The 19,455-nt window shown below is 41.0% G+C and overlaps 1 protein-coding gene across 6 annotated transcripts in view; it reads left to right on the top strand.

Moving 5' to 3' along the window:
- Positions 1 to 19,455, top strand: part of HHAT (hedgehog acyltransferase) — a 523,006-nt gene that overhangs the window by 171,122 nt on the left and 332,429 nt on the right. For all 6 annotated transcript variants that reach the window (XM_063443865.1, XM_063443864.1, XM_063443868.1 and 3 more), the window contains one exon: positions 11,602 to 11,814. In XM_063443865.1, coding sequence (XP_063299935.1) covers positions 11,602 to 11,814 — 213 coding nt within the window. The remainder of the gene's footprint in view (positions 1 to 11,601; positions 11,815 to 19,455) is intronic.

The following is a 19,455-nucleotide window of genomic DNA, read 5'->3' as shown; positions in this document are numbered from 1 at the left end:
CCCTGATCTGACCAAACCTTTTATTTTAGAAGTTGATGCGTCAGAGACAGGAGTAAGAGCCATTCTGTCTCAAAGAGAGAGTCCTGATGCGCCTTTACATCCCTGTGGCTTTTTCTCTCGAAAATTAACTCCAGCAGAGAGAAATTATGACATCGGGAATAGGGAATTACTGGCCATTGTTCTCGCCCTTAAGGAATGGAGGCATCTCTTGGAAGGTTCCAAAGAGCCACTTTTTTGCCGATCATAGGAATTTGGCTTATATTGGGGACGCTAAGAGATTGTCCTCCCGACAGGCTAGATGGTCATTATTCCTCTCCCGGTTTAATTTTATAATTACATACAGGCCCGGGACAAAGAATACCAAGGCAGATGCACTCTCTAGACAGTTTGAGACAGATGAAGCCCCTGAACAAGAAGTTTCCCTGATCGTACCTCCAGAATGTCTTATTGCTACTACAGTTACTGAAGTATCTTCTCCACTCTTTGGTGCAATAATAGCAGATCAAACTCAGGCACCTGTGGGGAAACCTCAGGACAAACTCTATGTTTCACCCCCATTAATGGGACTCTCCAGGCAGAGGATTTTACTCACCTGGTTCCAGCGCCGGGAGCCTCGTGAAGCCGCGCCCCCTATTTCGTCAAAATGACGAAATAGGCGGGCGCGAGCAGGGAGCAATCAGACGCTTCCATTTGGAAGTGCCATCGCTCCCTTGTGCGCATGCACTGCTTCGCCGCACATACTTCAGAAGATACTTCTGAAGTCCTGAGCGCACTACCGCTCATGCGCGCTGTGTACGCGGCTGCGAGCTAAGTTGACTGACAGCTCAGCTCGCGGTCTTTGCCCGCCCCCTCTCCTCTGCTGACAGGTTGGAGAGAGAAGACGCGCACACAGTGCCTTCTCTCTCCTGCACACGTCAGACGTATTTTAGTACGTCTGACGTGTACAAGTCCTTTTTAGGGCCCTACATGATAGGAAGTCACTCTGGTGGCCGTCTGAGTGACGGACACTGGAGGTATTCCTATCAATTAATGTAAACACTGTATTTTCTCTGAAAATTGCAGTGTTTACATTAGATTGCCTGCAGGGAGCTATAGATCATACCTGAACAACTACATTAAGCTGTAGTTGTTCAGGTGACTATAGTGTCCCTTTAACCCCTTAAGGACACTTGACATGTGTGACATGTCATGATATCCTTTTATTCCAGAAGTTTGGTCCTTAAGGGGTTAAGGAAGAAAGTATTTGGAGTGTTTCATGATAATCTGACAGCAGGACATCCTGGAATACATAAAACTCTCTCTGCTATTTCCAGAAAATTTTGGTGGCCTACACTCAGAGGTGACGTTAAAGACTATGAAGGGGCATGTCAAATATGAGCGGTTTCTAAAACATCTCATCGATCTCCTCCTGGGTTACTACAGCCACTTCCAATACCCGATGCTCCATGGACCCATTTAGCCATGGATTTCATTGTGGAACTTCCCTGTTCTAAAGGGCATAACACCATCCTCATGGTTGTAGATAGATTTTCCAAGATGGCACATTTTATACCTCTTAAAAAATTGTCATCTGCTCAAGATCTAGTCCAAATTTTCATAAAGGAAATCTTTCGCTTACACGGAGTACCAAAAAACATTGTTTCTGATAGAGGTACCCAATTTATCTCTAGGTTCTGGCGTGCCCTCTGTAAACAATTGGGCATAGAACTTTCATTTTCCTCTTCGTACCACCCTCAGACTAATGGCGTCGCAGAAAGAGCCAATCAATCTTTAGAATCCTATTTGCTTTGCTTTATCGATGCCAATCAGTCCAATTGGTTCGAACTCTTACCCATGACTGAATTTGCTAGAAATAATGCGACTCACGAATCCTCGAGTCAGAGTCCATTTTTTGTAAATCAAGGTTATCACCCCACTGTTTTACCTTCTGCATTTTCGGGCACTGATATTCCTGCATTAAACACCCGTTTGACTTCTATACAAGACACTTGGGATTCTGTTCACTCAGCACTACTGAATGCATCTAAACGTACTAAAGTACAAGCTGACAAGAAACGGGGTGCCAATCTTGTTTATCAAGTGGGGGACAGGGTTTGGTTGTCCACACATCATATCAAACTCAAGGTTCCTTCCATGAAACTAGCTCCTCGATTCATAGGTCCCTTTCGTGTCCTCCGTCGTATAAATCCTGTGACTTATTCATTGGCACTCCCTGCTCATATGAGAATAGCCAATTCCTTCCATGTATCATTGCTTAAGCCCCTCACTGGCAATCGATACACAAAAATGATTGTTCCTCCTCCGCCCTTGGTAGTAGGTGATCAAGAGGAGTACGAAGTCTGATCTATTTTAGACTCCGTTCTCTAGAGGTGTTCTGTCTTATCTGGTTGACTGGAAGGGAAAGGCCCCAGAGGAACGTAGTTGGGTTCTTGCTGACCGGGTTCATGCTCCCCGTCTTGTCCGGTCGTTTCACAACCGTTTTCCTCACAAGCTGGCTCCTTCCCGCACGGTGAGCGGTCTTCGAGTGGGGGGTACTGTCACTGCCCTCCGGCTCCCCCCATGTGTGTCCGTGCCCGACCGGCACGACCGCACCAACTCACTGAGCTTACCTGCTCAGCGGCAAGCTGCGAACCGCTCCTCCACGCCGCTCGGGAATATCCAAGATGGCGCGGACCATGCGGTCGCGTCCATCCATGGCTCCACCCCCCAAAATTATACGAATGTGCGCGTGACGTCACAACGTCAACGCACGCGCACGTTCTGAAGTCAGATATTTAAATCCCTAATTCACCCCAGTACCTGGCTCTGTCGGGGTTTCCTGTTCCTGGTTTCCTGAGAGTGCGTTTTTCCCTGTGATATTGATATTCTGGTATTCTGATCTTGGCTATTCCTGATTATTCCGATTTCTGGTTCCCCTGACTTGGCTTGTTTAAACGGTATTGTGTATTTCTGGCTTCTTTGACCTCGGCTTTCCCTTTGACCATTCTCTGTCTTGAACGTATTAGTCCGGCCATTCTAAGGTCCGGTTTACGTTCTGTCCGTTTATTTCCTTTTTATTTCTATGTATAGGTTTACATAGTTTCTGCGTGTTGGACCACACTAGCAGTCGTGACATCCACCAACGGTCCAGGATTTATGCATTTCCCTGTTTTATTCCAATGGAGATACTGACAAAACCTGGAATGTTAGTGGGTCTTAAGGACTGGTTTGGGAACCACCGCTATAGAGAATTCATGTGGTGCAGGAGGGCAATCAATCCATTAACGGATCCCCCCAAAAAATACCTCCATATTGCAGTATATGGCTTCTACGCCATGCAGGGGAGCATTTTTTCATGTGCCAACCATCAATTCAGCATGTTGAAGTAATATGTGACTCAGAAAAAATTATAATAAAATATATCTAAAAAAATTGAAAGACTATATTAGTCAGTAATTCTCAGACAGCCAGACAGACAGCACCAGAACTGTTATGGCTTAACCCTTAAACTACGTATATATCATACAATTTAAACAAGTATATCTCTGGGGGGGGGGGGGGGGGAAACCAGACAGAGATAAATAACAAAGGTTATTGCATTACCGGTAGTTCATATGTAAGCTAGCTAAGAACGTGAGCAGATGGTGTTAAATGCCACTATTCCCATTCCAACCACAGCCATAGCTCCTCAGAATATATACAAATAACTCCCCTAAAGGGTAGTGATAAAGAAAACTGAATAAAAAAAATACACATGAGAGCGAGTCAAGAGGCAAAATGACTATAAAAAAAAGAAAATAAATTGTGAAAATGAAAAATTTCAGCCAGATGTAATTAAATGAGAAGGGGGGTATCTACTAAGTAGTGATATGGTTAGCAAAGCTCACAGGCATACACCAGCAGACAACCTTAAAGGGGAATGATGTCTAGCCAGCTATAAGCAATAGCCAATAATCCATATATCTTCTCTACGAGTGTTAAACTCTAAATTGTCTAACACTGTGCTTGAACCAATACAGAGTCTATACTAAAACCCTAAATACCTCAGACACCTATGCAGGTAACCTACCATAACCATCTGTAAAAGGTCTGCATCGGAGTATAAGCTAGGAAAGGGAAAAACTGTAAACAGGGGTCAAGAGAGACATATATATAAAAAAAAGAGAATAAAGTAGAAAAGCAAGATAACAGCTCGATGAAAGTGCTGTTGATGGGAGGGGGTTTACCCACTATATTGTGATTTAATCAACCAAAACTCTCAATGGAAGTTAATATTTATAAAGAAAAGTGGTGTCTGGTCCGCTTGAGGCAGTAGCCGATAAGTGTTAGCTAAGATTCCAAAGCTCTGAGTAGTCTAATCCTGTGCTGGAACACATATATATTATAAATACATCGGTCACCTATCGAGGTAACCTACAGTTACCATCTGTAGTCAACAAAAAATCAACATCTAAACTGTCCGCATCAGCTACACATATAACAAAAAGTAAACTAAAGAGAAGTGGAAAAGTCCCATAAAGTGCTCAGTGGCCCATATTTATTTATTTTTTTTAAATGCACGAACTGCGTTTTGGTGAACTTTATAGGGTGTTTTGTTTATTTTTTTTTTTTTTTATTGAGTTTGTTACTATTCATCTTTTCACCAAGTTTTCCTGTACACATTATTTCTTTATAGTCATAGTATCCAAATGAAAGTTCTAGAGCTCGCCGAAGCCTAGTGTGTGAATAAAGTTCATTTAACTGAGCAGGAAATAAAAATGTCTTACATAAACACATTGTGCTGTAAGAGCTGATTGAAAATCAAACCATGTTTCATGGAGGCTGCGTGAGTCACAGCCAGAAGAGGTGTGGCTAGGGCTGCATTGACCAGTGAGATTGCAAAGGCATGTTCTATGAACCCAAATCTCTTCATCAAGCTACATTTGTATCCCTTTATGTGATATGTACACATAATGATGTGGTGGATCTAACAATATTACTCCTGAGACAGAACTCTTGACTGTCAAAACAAATATGTAAAAGGCAGGAACTCTTACCTTAGCACCAACATGGGTAAAAATGCTCACCTAATCTCTGTTTTCAGTGGATCCCCTTAATTGGGGTGTTAATTGACTTTAAACAATTGAAAACTGACAAAAACGTGGTAGCTTGCCCTCCTGTAAACCTTGGTCAGGTCCAAATAAACTATAGTTCAGTTGTGAATTTAAAGAAGGACAGTCAAGAATTAAAATATTTGGCAGATCTCTTCTGCTTAAAAAATACAACAACTCAGCTGAGTCTTTTTTGGCCAAGTGGAAGATGTTAAAACGAATACTGTATTCCTAGCACAATTTGTGTTATATTCATATATTCAGTGCATATTCAGATTCAGGACTTCCCTTTTCACCTGCTCAAGTAAAAGAAAAAAAAATTTACTTACCATTATTTCCAGCACCGGGTATCCCTCGAAGAAGTTACCCTCTCCGCCTCCTGCGACATCATTGTGGAGGCATCGCTTCCTGGCTTCTTCTCCAATCCAATGCTCCTCATAGAAGACCATTGGGGAAGAGGTGTGCTTCTGTGACAAGCACTGCACATGTGTCCAGGCAAATGCTTCTCATAGGAAAGCATTGAATTAAATGCTTTCCAATGAGCTGCATGTGGTAACATTACCGAGTAAAACTCGGTTGTTGTTGTGAAAGTGCCTCCAGTGGCTGTCCGGAAAACTGTTTTAAAAAAAGTGTCTTACTTTTCAGGGTTAAAATGACAGGACCCCTGCACCCTGACCACTTAATTGAGATGGAGTAGTCTGGGTGACTTCAGTAGGCCTTTAACATCATTCTACTTAACTTAAACTCCTTGGAAACGTGTATCATCTAAGTAACCTTAATTTGTAGAAAAGATCATTGGATTCTCCAATTGATATTAGCCCTAAAATAGTTTTAAAAAATACCTAGCATATAATTATTGTTGTTTTTTGTTGTTGTTAAATTCTATGATTGCATAAGTAAATCACATGGGCTATTGAGAGGGGGTTACATGTATTTAAAAAAATATATTGTGTAATCTAAAAGAAATTAAACCCTATTACATATCTGGAGAAAAAAAAAATCAACAAAAAAGCTGGAGGAAGTTTGAACCATAATAATGGTCTCCAGCCTTGCTTTTAGGAAGATTGTATATTCGACTCGCTGGCTTGTAATAAAATAATGAGTACAGCTTTGGAGAGGTTAAGCAGGGTGACGGTCAAAGCGATTATAGTACAAATATGACCCGTGGGCTTGTAGTTTGACAGCTTTGCTATAGCACATCTGTGTGGATTCACCGATGCATGAATTACCAACAGTAACTACAACTGTCCTGAGGTGAGAATATTGTTACACAGTGTTAGGGATCTATGCTTTTCAATGATGCATTCCCATAAGCTATTTCCTTCTAAAAGGAGTTCCATTTGGCCTTAACATTGAAGCCATAACCGCAGGCCTGTAATTATGTTTTCTTATTATTATTAAATACAGGATTTTAAACGCTTTGTTCTTATCTTATGGAATAAAAACCCTCTGCCTTCCAGGGTACAAATCATTATTTTTAAGTAACATCAAACTTCTTAATTTCATAATGTACAAATGAGATGTGCTTTTGTTTGCTGTCTTTATATCCTTTACATTCATGCATTATTTGTCTTCCTAGCTTGATGTAAGGCTCCAGTGTGACCATTTATGGCATTTGTTCACTTTTTAACTACTTCTGCAATGAACCAAAATGTCTGTGTTCCAGGAAACTTATCTGATCCTCCATAGGCATGTCAATGTAGAAATTAGTGTTCTTTAGTATTTAAACAAACACCTGCTAAATTCAGGACCTTGTTAAATTCTAAAACTCCTTGAGCCCAATGCTAAATTAATTGACCCACTGTGAGGCCTTACCATAGACTTTTTGACCTCTCAAAGTCATGTGTCTCTCTTCCTCATCATCCCCTACTACTCAACTGTGTCTTTCTTTCTCAACATCCCCCACCATCTTGTGTCTCTCTTTATCGTTACTCCACCCAATTGTATCTCTTTCTTCTACATTTCCAGTCATCCATGTGTGCCTTCCCCCCCTCTTCTCCACTTAAATCCTTGTGTCTCTCTCTCATCTCCCCCACCCTTTCGTATCTTTTCCTCATCTCCTCCACTCCCTTATGTTTCTCTTCCTTAATCTCCCCCAAATGCCTGGTGTTTCTGTTCCCCTGTACCCTACCCTCTTATGCCTTTTCCCAACTCACTCTGTAGTATATCTATTGTGGGAGCATTTTGTTGTGATACTCCCGGGACTGTGTTAATAGAGAGAAATTACTGTTTTGGTTAAGCTATCGTTAGGCATCAATGAGTCTTGGGTGCCCAGAACTCTGACGCTAGTTCAAAGGTTGTCCTTCCTTGCACCACTTTTGGTATGTACTAACCACTGCATTCTGGGAACACCAAAGACTTGCCGTTTTGGAGATTATATGACCCTGTCTAGCCATCACTATTTGGACCTTGTCAAAGTGACTGAGATCATTTAGTTTGGCCATTTTTCTTACTTCCAACACATGAAATTCAAGAGCTGACTCTTCAAATGCTGTCTAATATATCCCACGCTTGACAGGCGCTATTGCAGCGACAAGTGTTATTCACTTTACGTGTCAGTGGTTTTAATGTTGTGGCTGATCAGTGTATAAGTTAGTCTATAACCATATAACACTACTTCTTGCAGAGCTGATAATGAGGTTCTATTAATAATACAAATGTGTCTAGTTTAACATTTGTGTGCTTTTATTTTTAGTTAAAAAGCTGCAAGGAGTACAATTTCTGCAATGGCTTTTATTTTTTTATTTTCATACTACACTACCTGCTTCTTTACCAATTCCAGATTTCATACAGCTTTATACTCTAACTTTTTCACGTTTTCTAACATTTTATATAAAGAAAATTTAAACTTAATTTTTCACTGACCGACTCCTGCCCACCCTCCGTGCACATCCAGGGGTGATATAATTTCTTTTGCACCCTGCAGTTATCTATTTGCAGTACAAGTGAAAGTGCCAAGTGATTGCTAGGACTTTATTATCCCTGGCAATGTTAACTGTACATTACCCAAATAAGCCATCCTACAATATGTCAGCTGTTTCAGTATTCACAGTGTCGTTATTAATAAATAAACCGGTTTCCTACCCCAATACCACTGCTATTAGATAACCTGTAACTACAGCACACACTGCCATACTTTAATGAATATTGGTAATAATGATTTGAAAGTGTTTTCCCCCCAATACTAAAAGAGACGAATCCATAATTTTGAAATACCATTTTTTCTAAAACTAACAAATGGTTAAACCTGCTGTTTGAATAATGATATTTAGAAATGTAGAGCTATAATTTGAAGCAGCATTATTGTGCAGTCATCTGTGCCTATTTTTGTGTATAAATAATTTAAAATCTCAGAGAATTGAAGATTATTCTGCCTCTGATCCTTATGCTCACTTTGTTTTTTTTAATTTGAAATGTATTTTGGGAATCTTTACAGATTCTAGTTGGCATTTTTTGACACAGGAGCAAGTCTTACTTAGTCCAGAAATATGTTGGACCAAAACATTTAGTGTACTATACACATGTTCTAACAAAATACAGTGGAACCTCGGAACTCAAACTTAATCCGATCCCGAAGGCTGTTTGAATCCCGAAGTGTTCGAAAACCAAATCAACATTTCCCTTAAGAATTAATGTAAAATTGATTGATCCGTTCCAGACCCCCAAAAGTACAGCATTTTACATTTCTAATAATAAGCACCTTACATTTATTTCAGTGGTTCCTGCCTTTCAACTTGCTAAAAATTTTACTGTTGGCCATTATTACAATTATTTATAATAATTGTCTGACTTGAAAATGAGACATAGCTCTTTGTTTTATGTTCAGGTAACGAAGATAGTTTGCGTACAGAGCCATTTTTTTACTCATAGCTCTTTGTTGTATGTTCGGTTACCGAAGATCGTTCGCGTACCAAGCCATTTATTTCTGTTTGACTCCCAAATTGTTTGAGAACGGGACCATTCGAGTTCAGAGGTTCCACTGTATTTAAATAACTAAGGAACACAGTGTATCCTTGGTACAAAATTAGTTAAATTCCAAGAGAATTTTAGGTAGCGGTTATATTTCCCTAAACATTCCGTCAAATAAGATAGATTGCAGCCAAAAATAATTGTAGTACCTTTCCTACAGGGTTTTTAAATCATCATTGATTTTTGTAAATTGAGGAATAGATGGTATCTACTTAGAAACACATGTCTGGATTGCCTTCTCTCCAAATATCCACATTAAGAAGTTAAAGGAACACTATAGGGTCAGGAACACATACATACTCCTGACCCTATTGAGCAAAACCCACCATTAAAGTGACTTGCCCCTTCTCACCCCCCTTAAAAGCATGAAAAACTCACCTTATTTCCAGCGCTGTGCAGGTCCGCTGACACTGGCCCCGGCCTCTTGGAGACATCATCAGAATTGCAGATTTTTAGCCAATCCAATACTTTTCCATAGGGAAAGCATTGGATTGGCTAAAATCGGCAAGGGGGCGGGGCATTGAATCATTGCATCTCTATGAGGAAAATTCAGCGTCTCCACGCAGAGCATGGGGATGCTGAATGGCAGAGTTGCCTACTGTGCAGCACTTCCCCAGGAAGCATCTCCAGTGGTCATCTGAGGAGTGGAAACTTGGAGGTGCCCCTAGGGGCAATGTAAACACTGCCTTTTCTCTGAAAAAGCAGTGTTTGCATGAAAATGCCTGAAGGCAATAATTATACTCACCAGAACAACTACATTAAGCTGTAGTAGTTCTGGTGACTATAGTGTCCCTTTAATAACTCTCACTTGTGTAATTATATGCTATAATTTGAAGTTATACTGCTGTGTATAGTTACAGAAGTTAGAAAAGTTACTAATGGATTGTGTGCATTTGACTGAAACAAAACCTTTCTGTAAGCTTCGCCAATTGTCAAGTTTTGTCAATTGGACGTCTATATATAAGGAAAAGTAGTCCCTGCTTTTCCTTATTTATTTTATTAAAACGTCAACATTAAGGGAAAAAAAAATAGATTAAAAACCAATAAACTGAAGCAGATTTGATGAAGTTTATTTTTGGTGATGCTTTAAAATGTTTCAGTGCATGGGATAACATGGACTTTGGACACAAGCCCCTCTCTGAAAAAGATCCTTAACATTTTCAGTATTTTTCCTTAACAATTTAGCTGTGGTTACATAGTTACATAGTTACATAGCTGAAAAGAGACTTGCGTCCATCAAGTTCAGCCTTCCTCACATATACTTTTGCTGTTGATCCAAAAGAAGGCAAAAAACCCAGTCTGAAGTGCTTCCAATTTTGCAACAAACTAGGAAAAAATTCCTTCTTGACCCCAAAATAGCAGTCAGATGTCTCCTTGGATCAAGCAGCTATTATCCCACTAATTAGAAATTGTATCCCTGTATGTTATGTTTTTGCAAGTATTTATCCAATTGCAATTTAAACATCTGCATAGACTCTGACAAAACCACCTCTTCCGGCAATGAATTCCATATCCTTATTGCTCTTACTGTAAAAAAACCTTTTCTTTGCCTTAGATGAAATCTCATTTCTTCAAGCCTAAATGTGTGACCTCGTGTCCTATGTATAGCCCTGTTTATGAATAGATTTCCAGATAATGGTTTGTACTTGCCCCGAATATATTTGTATAATGTTATCATATCCCCTCTAAGGCGCCGTTTTTCCAAACTGAAGAGATTTAAAATTTTTAACCTTTCTTCATAACTAAAATGCTCCATTCCTTTTATCAATTTTGTAGCTCGTCTCTGCACTTTTTCTAGTGCCATGATATCCTTCTTTAGAACAGGTGCCCAAAATTGCACAGCATATTCAAGGTGTGGTCTTACCAGCGATTTATAAAGAGGCAAAATTATATTTTCATCTCGAGAATTTATGCCCCTATTTATACATGACAAAACCTTACTGGCCTTAGCAACGGCAGATTGACATTGCATATTGCTACCTAATTTGTTGTCTATAACAATTCCCAAATCCTTCTCGTGTGTGGTTATCCCTAGTTTACTACCATTTAGGGTGTAAATTGCTTGTGCATTCTTAACCCCGAAGTGCATAACTTTGCATTTTTCTACGTTAAAATTCATCTGCCATTTTAGTGCCCAGTCCCCCAATCTATCCAAATCCCTCTGCAGCAAGGCAATATCCTGCTCACATTTTATTACTTTACAAAGTTTTGTGTCATCTGCAAACACTGATACATGGCTTTCAATGCCCATTTCAAGATCATTTATAAATATGTTAAATAGAAGCGGTCCCAAAACAGAACCCTGAGGGACACCACTTACCACTTTTGTCCAGCTTGAAAATTTACCATTTATGACAACTCGCTGTACTCTATACTTAAGTCACTGTTCTACCCAATATTCATCTAGACCAATTTATTTTAGTTTGGTTGATACTTGAGTTTTCAGCTTTAATTTTAGACATGCCTTTACTGACACAGTTACACATGCATTGTCTTGTTTTTTTGCATGTAAATATGTCAGCAGAAAAAAAAAATTAAAATGTTTTTTTTTTTTTACAAACAGCGTGGCTGGTACGGCAGTGAAAACGAATACCACTTGCTGCTGTTCACGCTGACTGTTCGCTGTTTATATTACACAAGTTTCAGCCTGGAATATTGTTCTCTGCAGGAAAATGAGACCATGGACAACTCCTTCTCTTCAATGCTGGTCTATGTATTCTATTACCCTGTGTTTCACAATGGTCCTATTATGACCTATGACGAATTTAGTAACCAGGTAAGTGGTTATACATCACATATGAGCTTAAAACTCTTTTATTGTCATAAATTGCAGGAAAAAACGTACAAGGAAAGGTTAAAGGAACTTAACATGTATAGCTTGGAGGAAAGACGAGACAGGGGGGATATGATAGAAACATTTAAATACATAAAGTGAATCAACACAGTAAAGGAGGAGACTATATTTAAAAGAAGAAAAACTACCACAACAAGAGGACATTGTGTTAAATTAGAGGGACAAAGGTTTAAAAATAATACCAGGAAGTATTACTTTACTGAGAGGGTAGTGGATGCATGGAATAGCCTTCCAGCTGAAGAGGTAGAGGTTAACACAGTAAAGGAGTTTAAGCATGCGTGGGATAGGCATAAGGCTATCCTAACTATAAGATAAGGCCAGGGACTAATGAAAGTATTTAGAAAACTGGGCAGACTAGATGGGCCAAATGGTTCTTATCTGCCGTCACATTCTATGTTTCTAGCAATAACAAGTGAACTCTAGGCACTGCAGAGGCAGTATTTGGGACTAAGAGCCTGGTTGTAAGAGTCACAAACTCCACCCTGGGGCAGAGTATAGTCCCATTGCGGTGTGGCTGTTGCCAAACACAGTAGCTCTGGCGTGGGTCGAAGGGACAACAAGCTGAAGCATAGGGTAGGGCCGTGTGCTGGACCTTGAGACCCATTCAACACCTCAAGCTTTCGGTAGGGAGTTTGGTAAGTCCGCTTGTACAGGCCTGATGTTAGGGTGCGTCTGTTCCCTGCTCTCTTAAGATCGCGGCTGTGGGGTCTGCCTGCGGCCTGGATCTACCCTTGTTCCTCAGGAGTACAGTGGAAGCTGTCGAGGTGAGTATGCTTGCTGTCAGATCGCCTGTCTCCTCCTCACCGCTATCCAAAACGCACCTTGGCCCCGTCCAGGAGCTGCGGGCTGTTGCACAGTGAACCGTGGTTTTATTGCTGGTAGGATCTCTTCCGGAGTGCCTCTGCGTTTAAAGTGCTTGGCCCAGAAGTCTGCGAGCAGGCGGTCTATCCATTCCTATAGTACAGGCAGCAGGGCTCCGGGTGCTGGGTGACATGTGGCCATGTTATGCGTCGCTGGTCCGGCAGTGTAGGTAGGCCTGTATTGGTGCCTTAGTACTGAGCTGGGATTTTTTCCTCACCAGCAGGGGAGGAGGGAAGAGAGTGTGCCGGGGAGACCTCCATTTGAGTAGGCTGCAGTTAGTGGAGCCAGGGCCGGCCTTAGGGGTGTGCGAGCTGTGGCGCCATGGAGCAGGGGGCGCCCTGTGGCCGACACAGCTCGCACATGGCCGGCTGACAGGGGAGCTTAAGCAGGGTCTATTAAAAAAAAAAAAAGAAAATCGCGGCAGAGGGGGCGGGGCTTACCGAGCGGCGGGGGCAGAGCTTATCGCTGCACAGGAAGAGGGAAGGAGTCCCTGCTTCCCCATCAACCAACTGCATCCACTGGAAAGAGGTAAGTGTGTGTGTGTGTGTGTGTGACTGTCTGTGTGACTGCCTGTGTGTGTGTGTGTGTGACTGTCTGACTGCCTGTGTGTGTGACTGTCTGACTGCCTGTTTGTGTCTGTGTGTCTGACTGCCTGCCTGTGTGTGTGACTGCCTGCCTGTGTGTGTTTGACTGTCTGTCTGTGACTGTCTGTCTGTGTGTGACTCTAATTGTGTGTGTGTCGCTGTAGCTGTGCCATTGTGTGTACCTGTGCCTGTATGTGTGACTGCCTTTAACAGAGTGTGTGTGTGTGTGTGTGTACATGCCTGTAACAGAGTTTAAATTTCCCCCAGCCCTTCCTGTCAAGGCCGCACTTTGACTGACAGACTCTCACTCACTGACAGACGCACACTCACTGACAGACACACACACACACTCTCATATACACTGTCAAACAATGACATACACACACTATTACTTGGACACACACTGGCAGATGCACACTCTCACTGACAGATGCACCCACTCACTGAAAGATGCACGCCCCCACTGACCGACACATACACACTCACTGACCGACACACACATTCACTCACAGACACAAACACACATAAACACTTACAGACAAACACATTCACTTACAGACGCACACACTTACACACTTACAGACATACAGACACACACACACATTCACTCACAGACACACACACATTCACTTAGGCATACACACTCACAGACACACACACACAGACATTTCCACTAACACTCACAAACTAATCTTTTTTAAATTTTATTTTAAATCCACCCCGCCTCCCTGGGAGAGCTGGAGTGGATTTCTTACCTGCAGCCCAGTGTGGCTGCTGGGCAGGCAGGCAGGGGGCGCACAGGCTGAGTAGGCAGCGCTTAGTGTTGCCGGGAGCCAGACTGAGGTCATATTCCGGCTCCCGGCTTCATTAAGCGGCGCGGAAGGGAGCTGAGCAGGAAGAGCTCAGGTGAGTATGCTCCTTCGCTGCCCGCTGCCAGCCTCAGGGGGGGTCAAAAGTGGCCAGCCGGCCAGCTCTTGAGCCCTCCAGGAAGCGAGGCAAGCAAGGGATCTGCCTGGGCATTTGGGGGCGGCCTGCAAAGTGCCACCCAGGGCAGATGCCTTGTTTGCCTCGCGATACACACGTACCAGGTGCCCGTGTGTGTTTCTATATATTTAGGCAACTTGGTGGGGGGTGGGGCGCCGTGAAGACTTTTCGCACAGGGCGCCTAATTGCCTAAGGCCGGCCCTGAGTGGAGCGGTCGGCCACCTCCCTCGTGCCGTTTGAGTAGACTGCATGTAGGCCTCAGGTCGATCCCCTATACGTAATCGCCGATGTGGGTCGAGGACTCGTTTGTGTATCGCCACAGTGGCAGACCCCTGTTTCTGGGGCTGGAAAGCAGGCAATATTAGGGCTGTTTGTGGTCGTTTTGGCTGAATTTAGGCTTTTTAGCACAGAGCTTGTCTAATGTGCGACTGCTCAGCTTGGCTGCCAAGCTCCGCCCCGTATGTAAGTTTTTTTTTATCTACGACTTGTCTATCAACTTTGCTCACCATCACAAAAAGCACTATTGCTATGCATGGTTAGATGCGGTTGCTAGGATACAACACATGTTTGAAGAGTTGATGGCACACTTGGTGGTGTCATTTGCGCTGAACGCTACCCAGGCACAAGGGGTGCTCTAACAAACGAAGCGGTCAAGGGCAAGTTGTATTGGACAGTCTCTATAATATGTCTATAGTGTCTGTATGTGTAACACTTTGTTTGCCTTGATATGAAATTGGTTAAATTGTAATATTCTTTCTTGCCAGAAAAAAAAGGGAATTATGTATAAGCAGCAAGTCCTGAAAAAGCAATAATATGGAAGGACTTTCACTGGTTTCTATGACTGTTGCTGTTTTAAAACTGTGTTCCTCAGATATTCTTTTTATAAAACCTCTAGCGTTTTGAACCACATAAACAGTGTTATTTACGAAAGAGATAATTGTGAATTCAAAGTAATTAAGAGATAATTAAAAAATTCAAAATAATTTCAAAATTTAAGGCTAAAATAACTGAATTGAAAAATATAATTAGCAAAACATTATTATTTTGTAAAAGAACAACAAATGCTGAGCTGGTTGTCAATCTCTGAATTTGTCTCCGAGTATAGAAATCCTACCTTTCCTAACTCATTATTCAAACACCTACTGCAGACCTTTGTGAGGTTTTTGTGTGATAAATCTATGTCATAACTGTCCAGCGTAATGTTCATAGGAAAGCTATATCTCACATGCAATTTATGGATGGCCTAAAGCATGTCTACACCGACCACCCATACATTCTGCTACATTACTCTGGTCATTTAATTTCAACTTTAACTTGAAGCACAGTTATGAGCACAGACCCTTAAGAAAAACTCTGCGGACTTGAAAAGGCTTTAAAAATGATTCAACAAAATACAAGGGAAATGGAAATTTTAGAGGAACATTTAAGGCACATTATAAAAGCCAACTAAATGTTAGTAGTTATTTAAAAAAAACAAAAAAAACAAAAAAAAAAACCAAAAAAAAAAAATGAATGAAAATGAAAACAGATGAGGCACTAATCAAGCCTACAAAGATAGTAACTGAGGTGTAATTCGAAGAGCAAAATATGCATATCTAAAGAAACAACTAAATCTGAAATATAAGTAGATCAGGCACTGAGGTATATCTAGAAAAGCAAAAGACAACTTTTTATGAGAGCATCCCTGTAAAAAACAAACCTCGGCACATGGAGTTAATATTCTCTATGTACCTGAACTACCAGAGGCAAAGAGGCACAAACAAGAGAGGCATAGTGGTACTGAGAAACAAACAAGAGAGGCATAGAGGTACTGAGAAACAAACAAGAGAGGCAAAGAGATACTGAGAAACAAACGAGAGGCAGAGAGGTACCAAGAAATGAACAAGAGAGGCAAAGAGGTACTGAGAAACAAGCAAGAGAGACATAGAGGTACTGAGGAATGAACAAGAGGCAAAGCGGTACTGAGAAACAAGCAAGAGAGGCATAGAGGTACTGAGAAACAAGCAAGAGAGGCATAGAGGTACTGAGAAACAAGCAAGAGAGGCAAAGAGGTACTGAGAAACAAGCAAGAGAGGCAAAGAGATACTGAGAAACAAACAAGAGAGGCAAAGAGATACTGAGAAACAAACAAGAGAGGCAAAGAGATACTGAGAAACAAACGAGAGGCAAAGAGATACTGAGAAACAAACGAGAGGCAGAGAGGTACTGAGAAACAAGCAAGAGAGACATAGAGGTACTGAGAAACAAACAAGAGAGACACAGAGGTACTGAGGAATGAACAAGAGGCAAAGAGGTACTGAGAAACAAACGAGAGGCAGAGAGGTACTGAGAAACAAGCAAGAGAGGCATAGAGGTACTGAGAAACAAACAAGAGAGACACAGAGGTACTGAGGAATGAACAAGAGGCAAATAGATACTGAGAAACAAACGAGAGGCAGAGAGGTACTGAGAAACAAGCAAGAGAGGCATAGAGGTACTGAGAAACAAACGAGAGGCAGAGAGGTACTGAGAAACAATCAAGAGAGACACAGAGGTACTGAGGAATGAACAAGAGGCAAAGAGGTACTGCTGGGAATTTAAATACATAATAGCAGAGGGGGTCCATAAGAAATTCTGTTTCTACATTTACCTTGGTACACAGACATGTACCAACAATACTGATTGGTCACAACAGTTCCTTACTCCCCTTCAACTTAGTGACCCCTCAGTCACTACAATACCTCAGCATATTGAACAGAGAGCCTAATATAAAAGAATATAAATACACGGTGGAGTGTCTTACATTCGGTCTTGAAATACTGAATACAATAGGTACAAAGAAGGTTGATTCATGAGCTTTGGAGGATAAGTAATAGGTCCCTAGTGAATATGATCCTAAAACAAGAGAAAAGCAAACGCTAGTGCAATATCGTTTGTATCCTAGCGTTGCAATAAAAGGTATATAAAAATGCACTCACAAGTGAGGAGACAGTAAATTCTTGGCTCAAAATATCAGCTTAGTGGGATTTAGAGGTCCGACTCCCTCTCCATTGGAGCGAAGTAGCTGCAGTATATTTGATTGTAGCCACAGGTGGTAATATTTTCAAAGTGCTTTATTGGTAATAAAGTGCACAAAACAGGAGTAAAATAAACATGTAAAATAAGATAAAAAGTCTGTGTAGTCATTAGCAAAACACGTTTCGCCTCTCTAGGAGGCTTCTTAAGTTGCTGTGCAGTGGTCTCTAATTCGTCTTCTCTTTAAATGGTGCTTGATTGCCGCTTCCCGGTGTTCTGTATTACTGCTGTAAATAATGTCCGTCTATTTCCGGTAATGCGTTCCACCGGTAGGACGCAACGTCCACGTTGTCTGACGAACTTCTGGTTCAATCTCTCCGTGTTGGAACGCACCTTGTGTTCTGCTGTATCATTTACTCTTGTCCCAGAGGTACAGGAAGTCCTCCTATTTGGAACGCAACAGTGTGTTCCACCGCTATTCAACACAGTGTTCATATGTACAATAGGTCCAATTGTCCATAATAAACTATATATAAAAGTATTGTTAAGCAGAAAGGAAGTAATAGAAAAGGGAATAAACAGGTTAAACAGAGAGCAATATATAATAATAAAAAAGGAAGGAGAAATTATCTATTCTAAAAAAGTGATTATTAAAATAAAATATATACAATTACATATTTACATTACAAATATATATAGGGTGAACATCCTCTATAGTGGCATATGGTTGATGGTATATAAACTAACATGGTATCCATACTTCAATATATATAAAAATAGAAAAGAGAGCATTAATATGCCTACAAAGTGCACACAAAGTTCTAATAAAAAAAACCCCCAAAAAACCCAAGGAGCAGAGAAAATAGAGTGTATGAAGTGCTATCCACTGAGTTACAACAAACAGAGTCAGCTGATCGCTATCATCAAATTAATGCAATTCTGTGCAACAAAAACTTGCACTGAATTGATATTAGCCAGCCTGGTACTCTAGTTTCGGGGTGGCTGATGACAGCACAGTGACGCTGCCAGAGGTGGACTTACTTCTCCAGCAGATGAGGGGTTAATCTCCACATGTGCAGCTTTTCAAAGTGAAATGCTGCACATGCAGAGTGCAGACACCAAAATCACTTCAAATCACTGAAGTGATCATAGTGCGTTCATGTTCAGTAACCCTTTAACAAGAATTTGTGAATTTGAAATTTCTCAGTAAAGGAAAGAAGAAAATGTAGACCGAAGCAAGTATATATTTTCCTTGCTTAATAGGTAGAGCCTTTTTGCATTTTGTAAGTATTTTACATGTTTCAAACAATTAGTACAATGAAGAGAAATATTATAATTTTAGAACGAATTCTGGTCACATTTATATCAATCCCTGTGTAGATTCAGAACCTTTTTTAAGTCAAATAGATCTGCATACTAATTATACGGTATGTTTTGATCCCTGAACAAATATTTACTTAAAAAGAAGTGAAATGTCATTTTATTCTTTGTTGATGAAGGTTATACCATTAATACCCCTCCCCTATCAGGAGCAAAGCAGCCTTTGTTCCGAGCACTTTGGTTTTTATATTACATGTGTTATGGAAATGATAATGAATTGGGTTTGCATGGTCAGAGTTCTGTTAGCCTAAAGCCGTTTTATATTTTCACAGAGTTTGCTTGGAAATAAATTTGTTGATGTGCTATTTATTATTTGGAGTGTTATCAGTATGATTGTATTTAAACTGCAAATCACAAACAGAACTGTTCTGATGTGATTGTTTCGACCCAAAAATTGTATTTCCCTTGTCCGTTCTCCTTATTTCCGGGTTTACTGAATAAATCTTAGGGGGTTTATTCACCAAACTCTGAATTGTGATGAATTAAAACCAGGTTGCATATTTGTATGCTGTGACTGTATCTGGGTCAATTCACTACAATTGGTGTTGAGAGAATGAACCATTCAGTCTTCCAAGAATCAACTCCTTTCTCAGTCACCTCAATACATTGGAAAATCCCTGGCCACAAACTCAATGAGTGACAGAAGAATTTCTTTGAAGACCATCTTCTGCACGCCAACCTTTCTCTTCTCTGTGCTTTGTGTTTATATCCTACGGAGCCGACGGTACATGCATACCATATGTTGGTCCCTAAGCCTAAT

This window comes from Pelobates fuscus, chromosome 2, assembly GCF_036172605.1.
Source record: "Pelobates fuscus isolate aPelFus1 chromosome 2, aPelFus1.pri, whole genome shotgun sequence".
NCBI classification, from domain to species: domain Eukaryota; kingdom Metazoa; phylum Chordata; class Amphibia; order Anura; family Pelobatidae; genus Pelobates; species Pelobates fuscus.
Note: the sequence above shows the minus strand (reverse complement) of the source record. Positions and strands in the feature narration are given on the sequence as shown.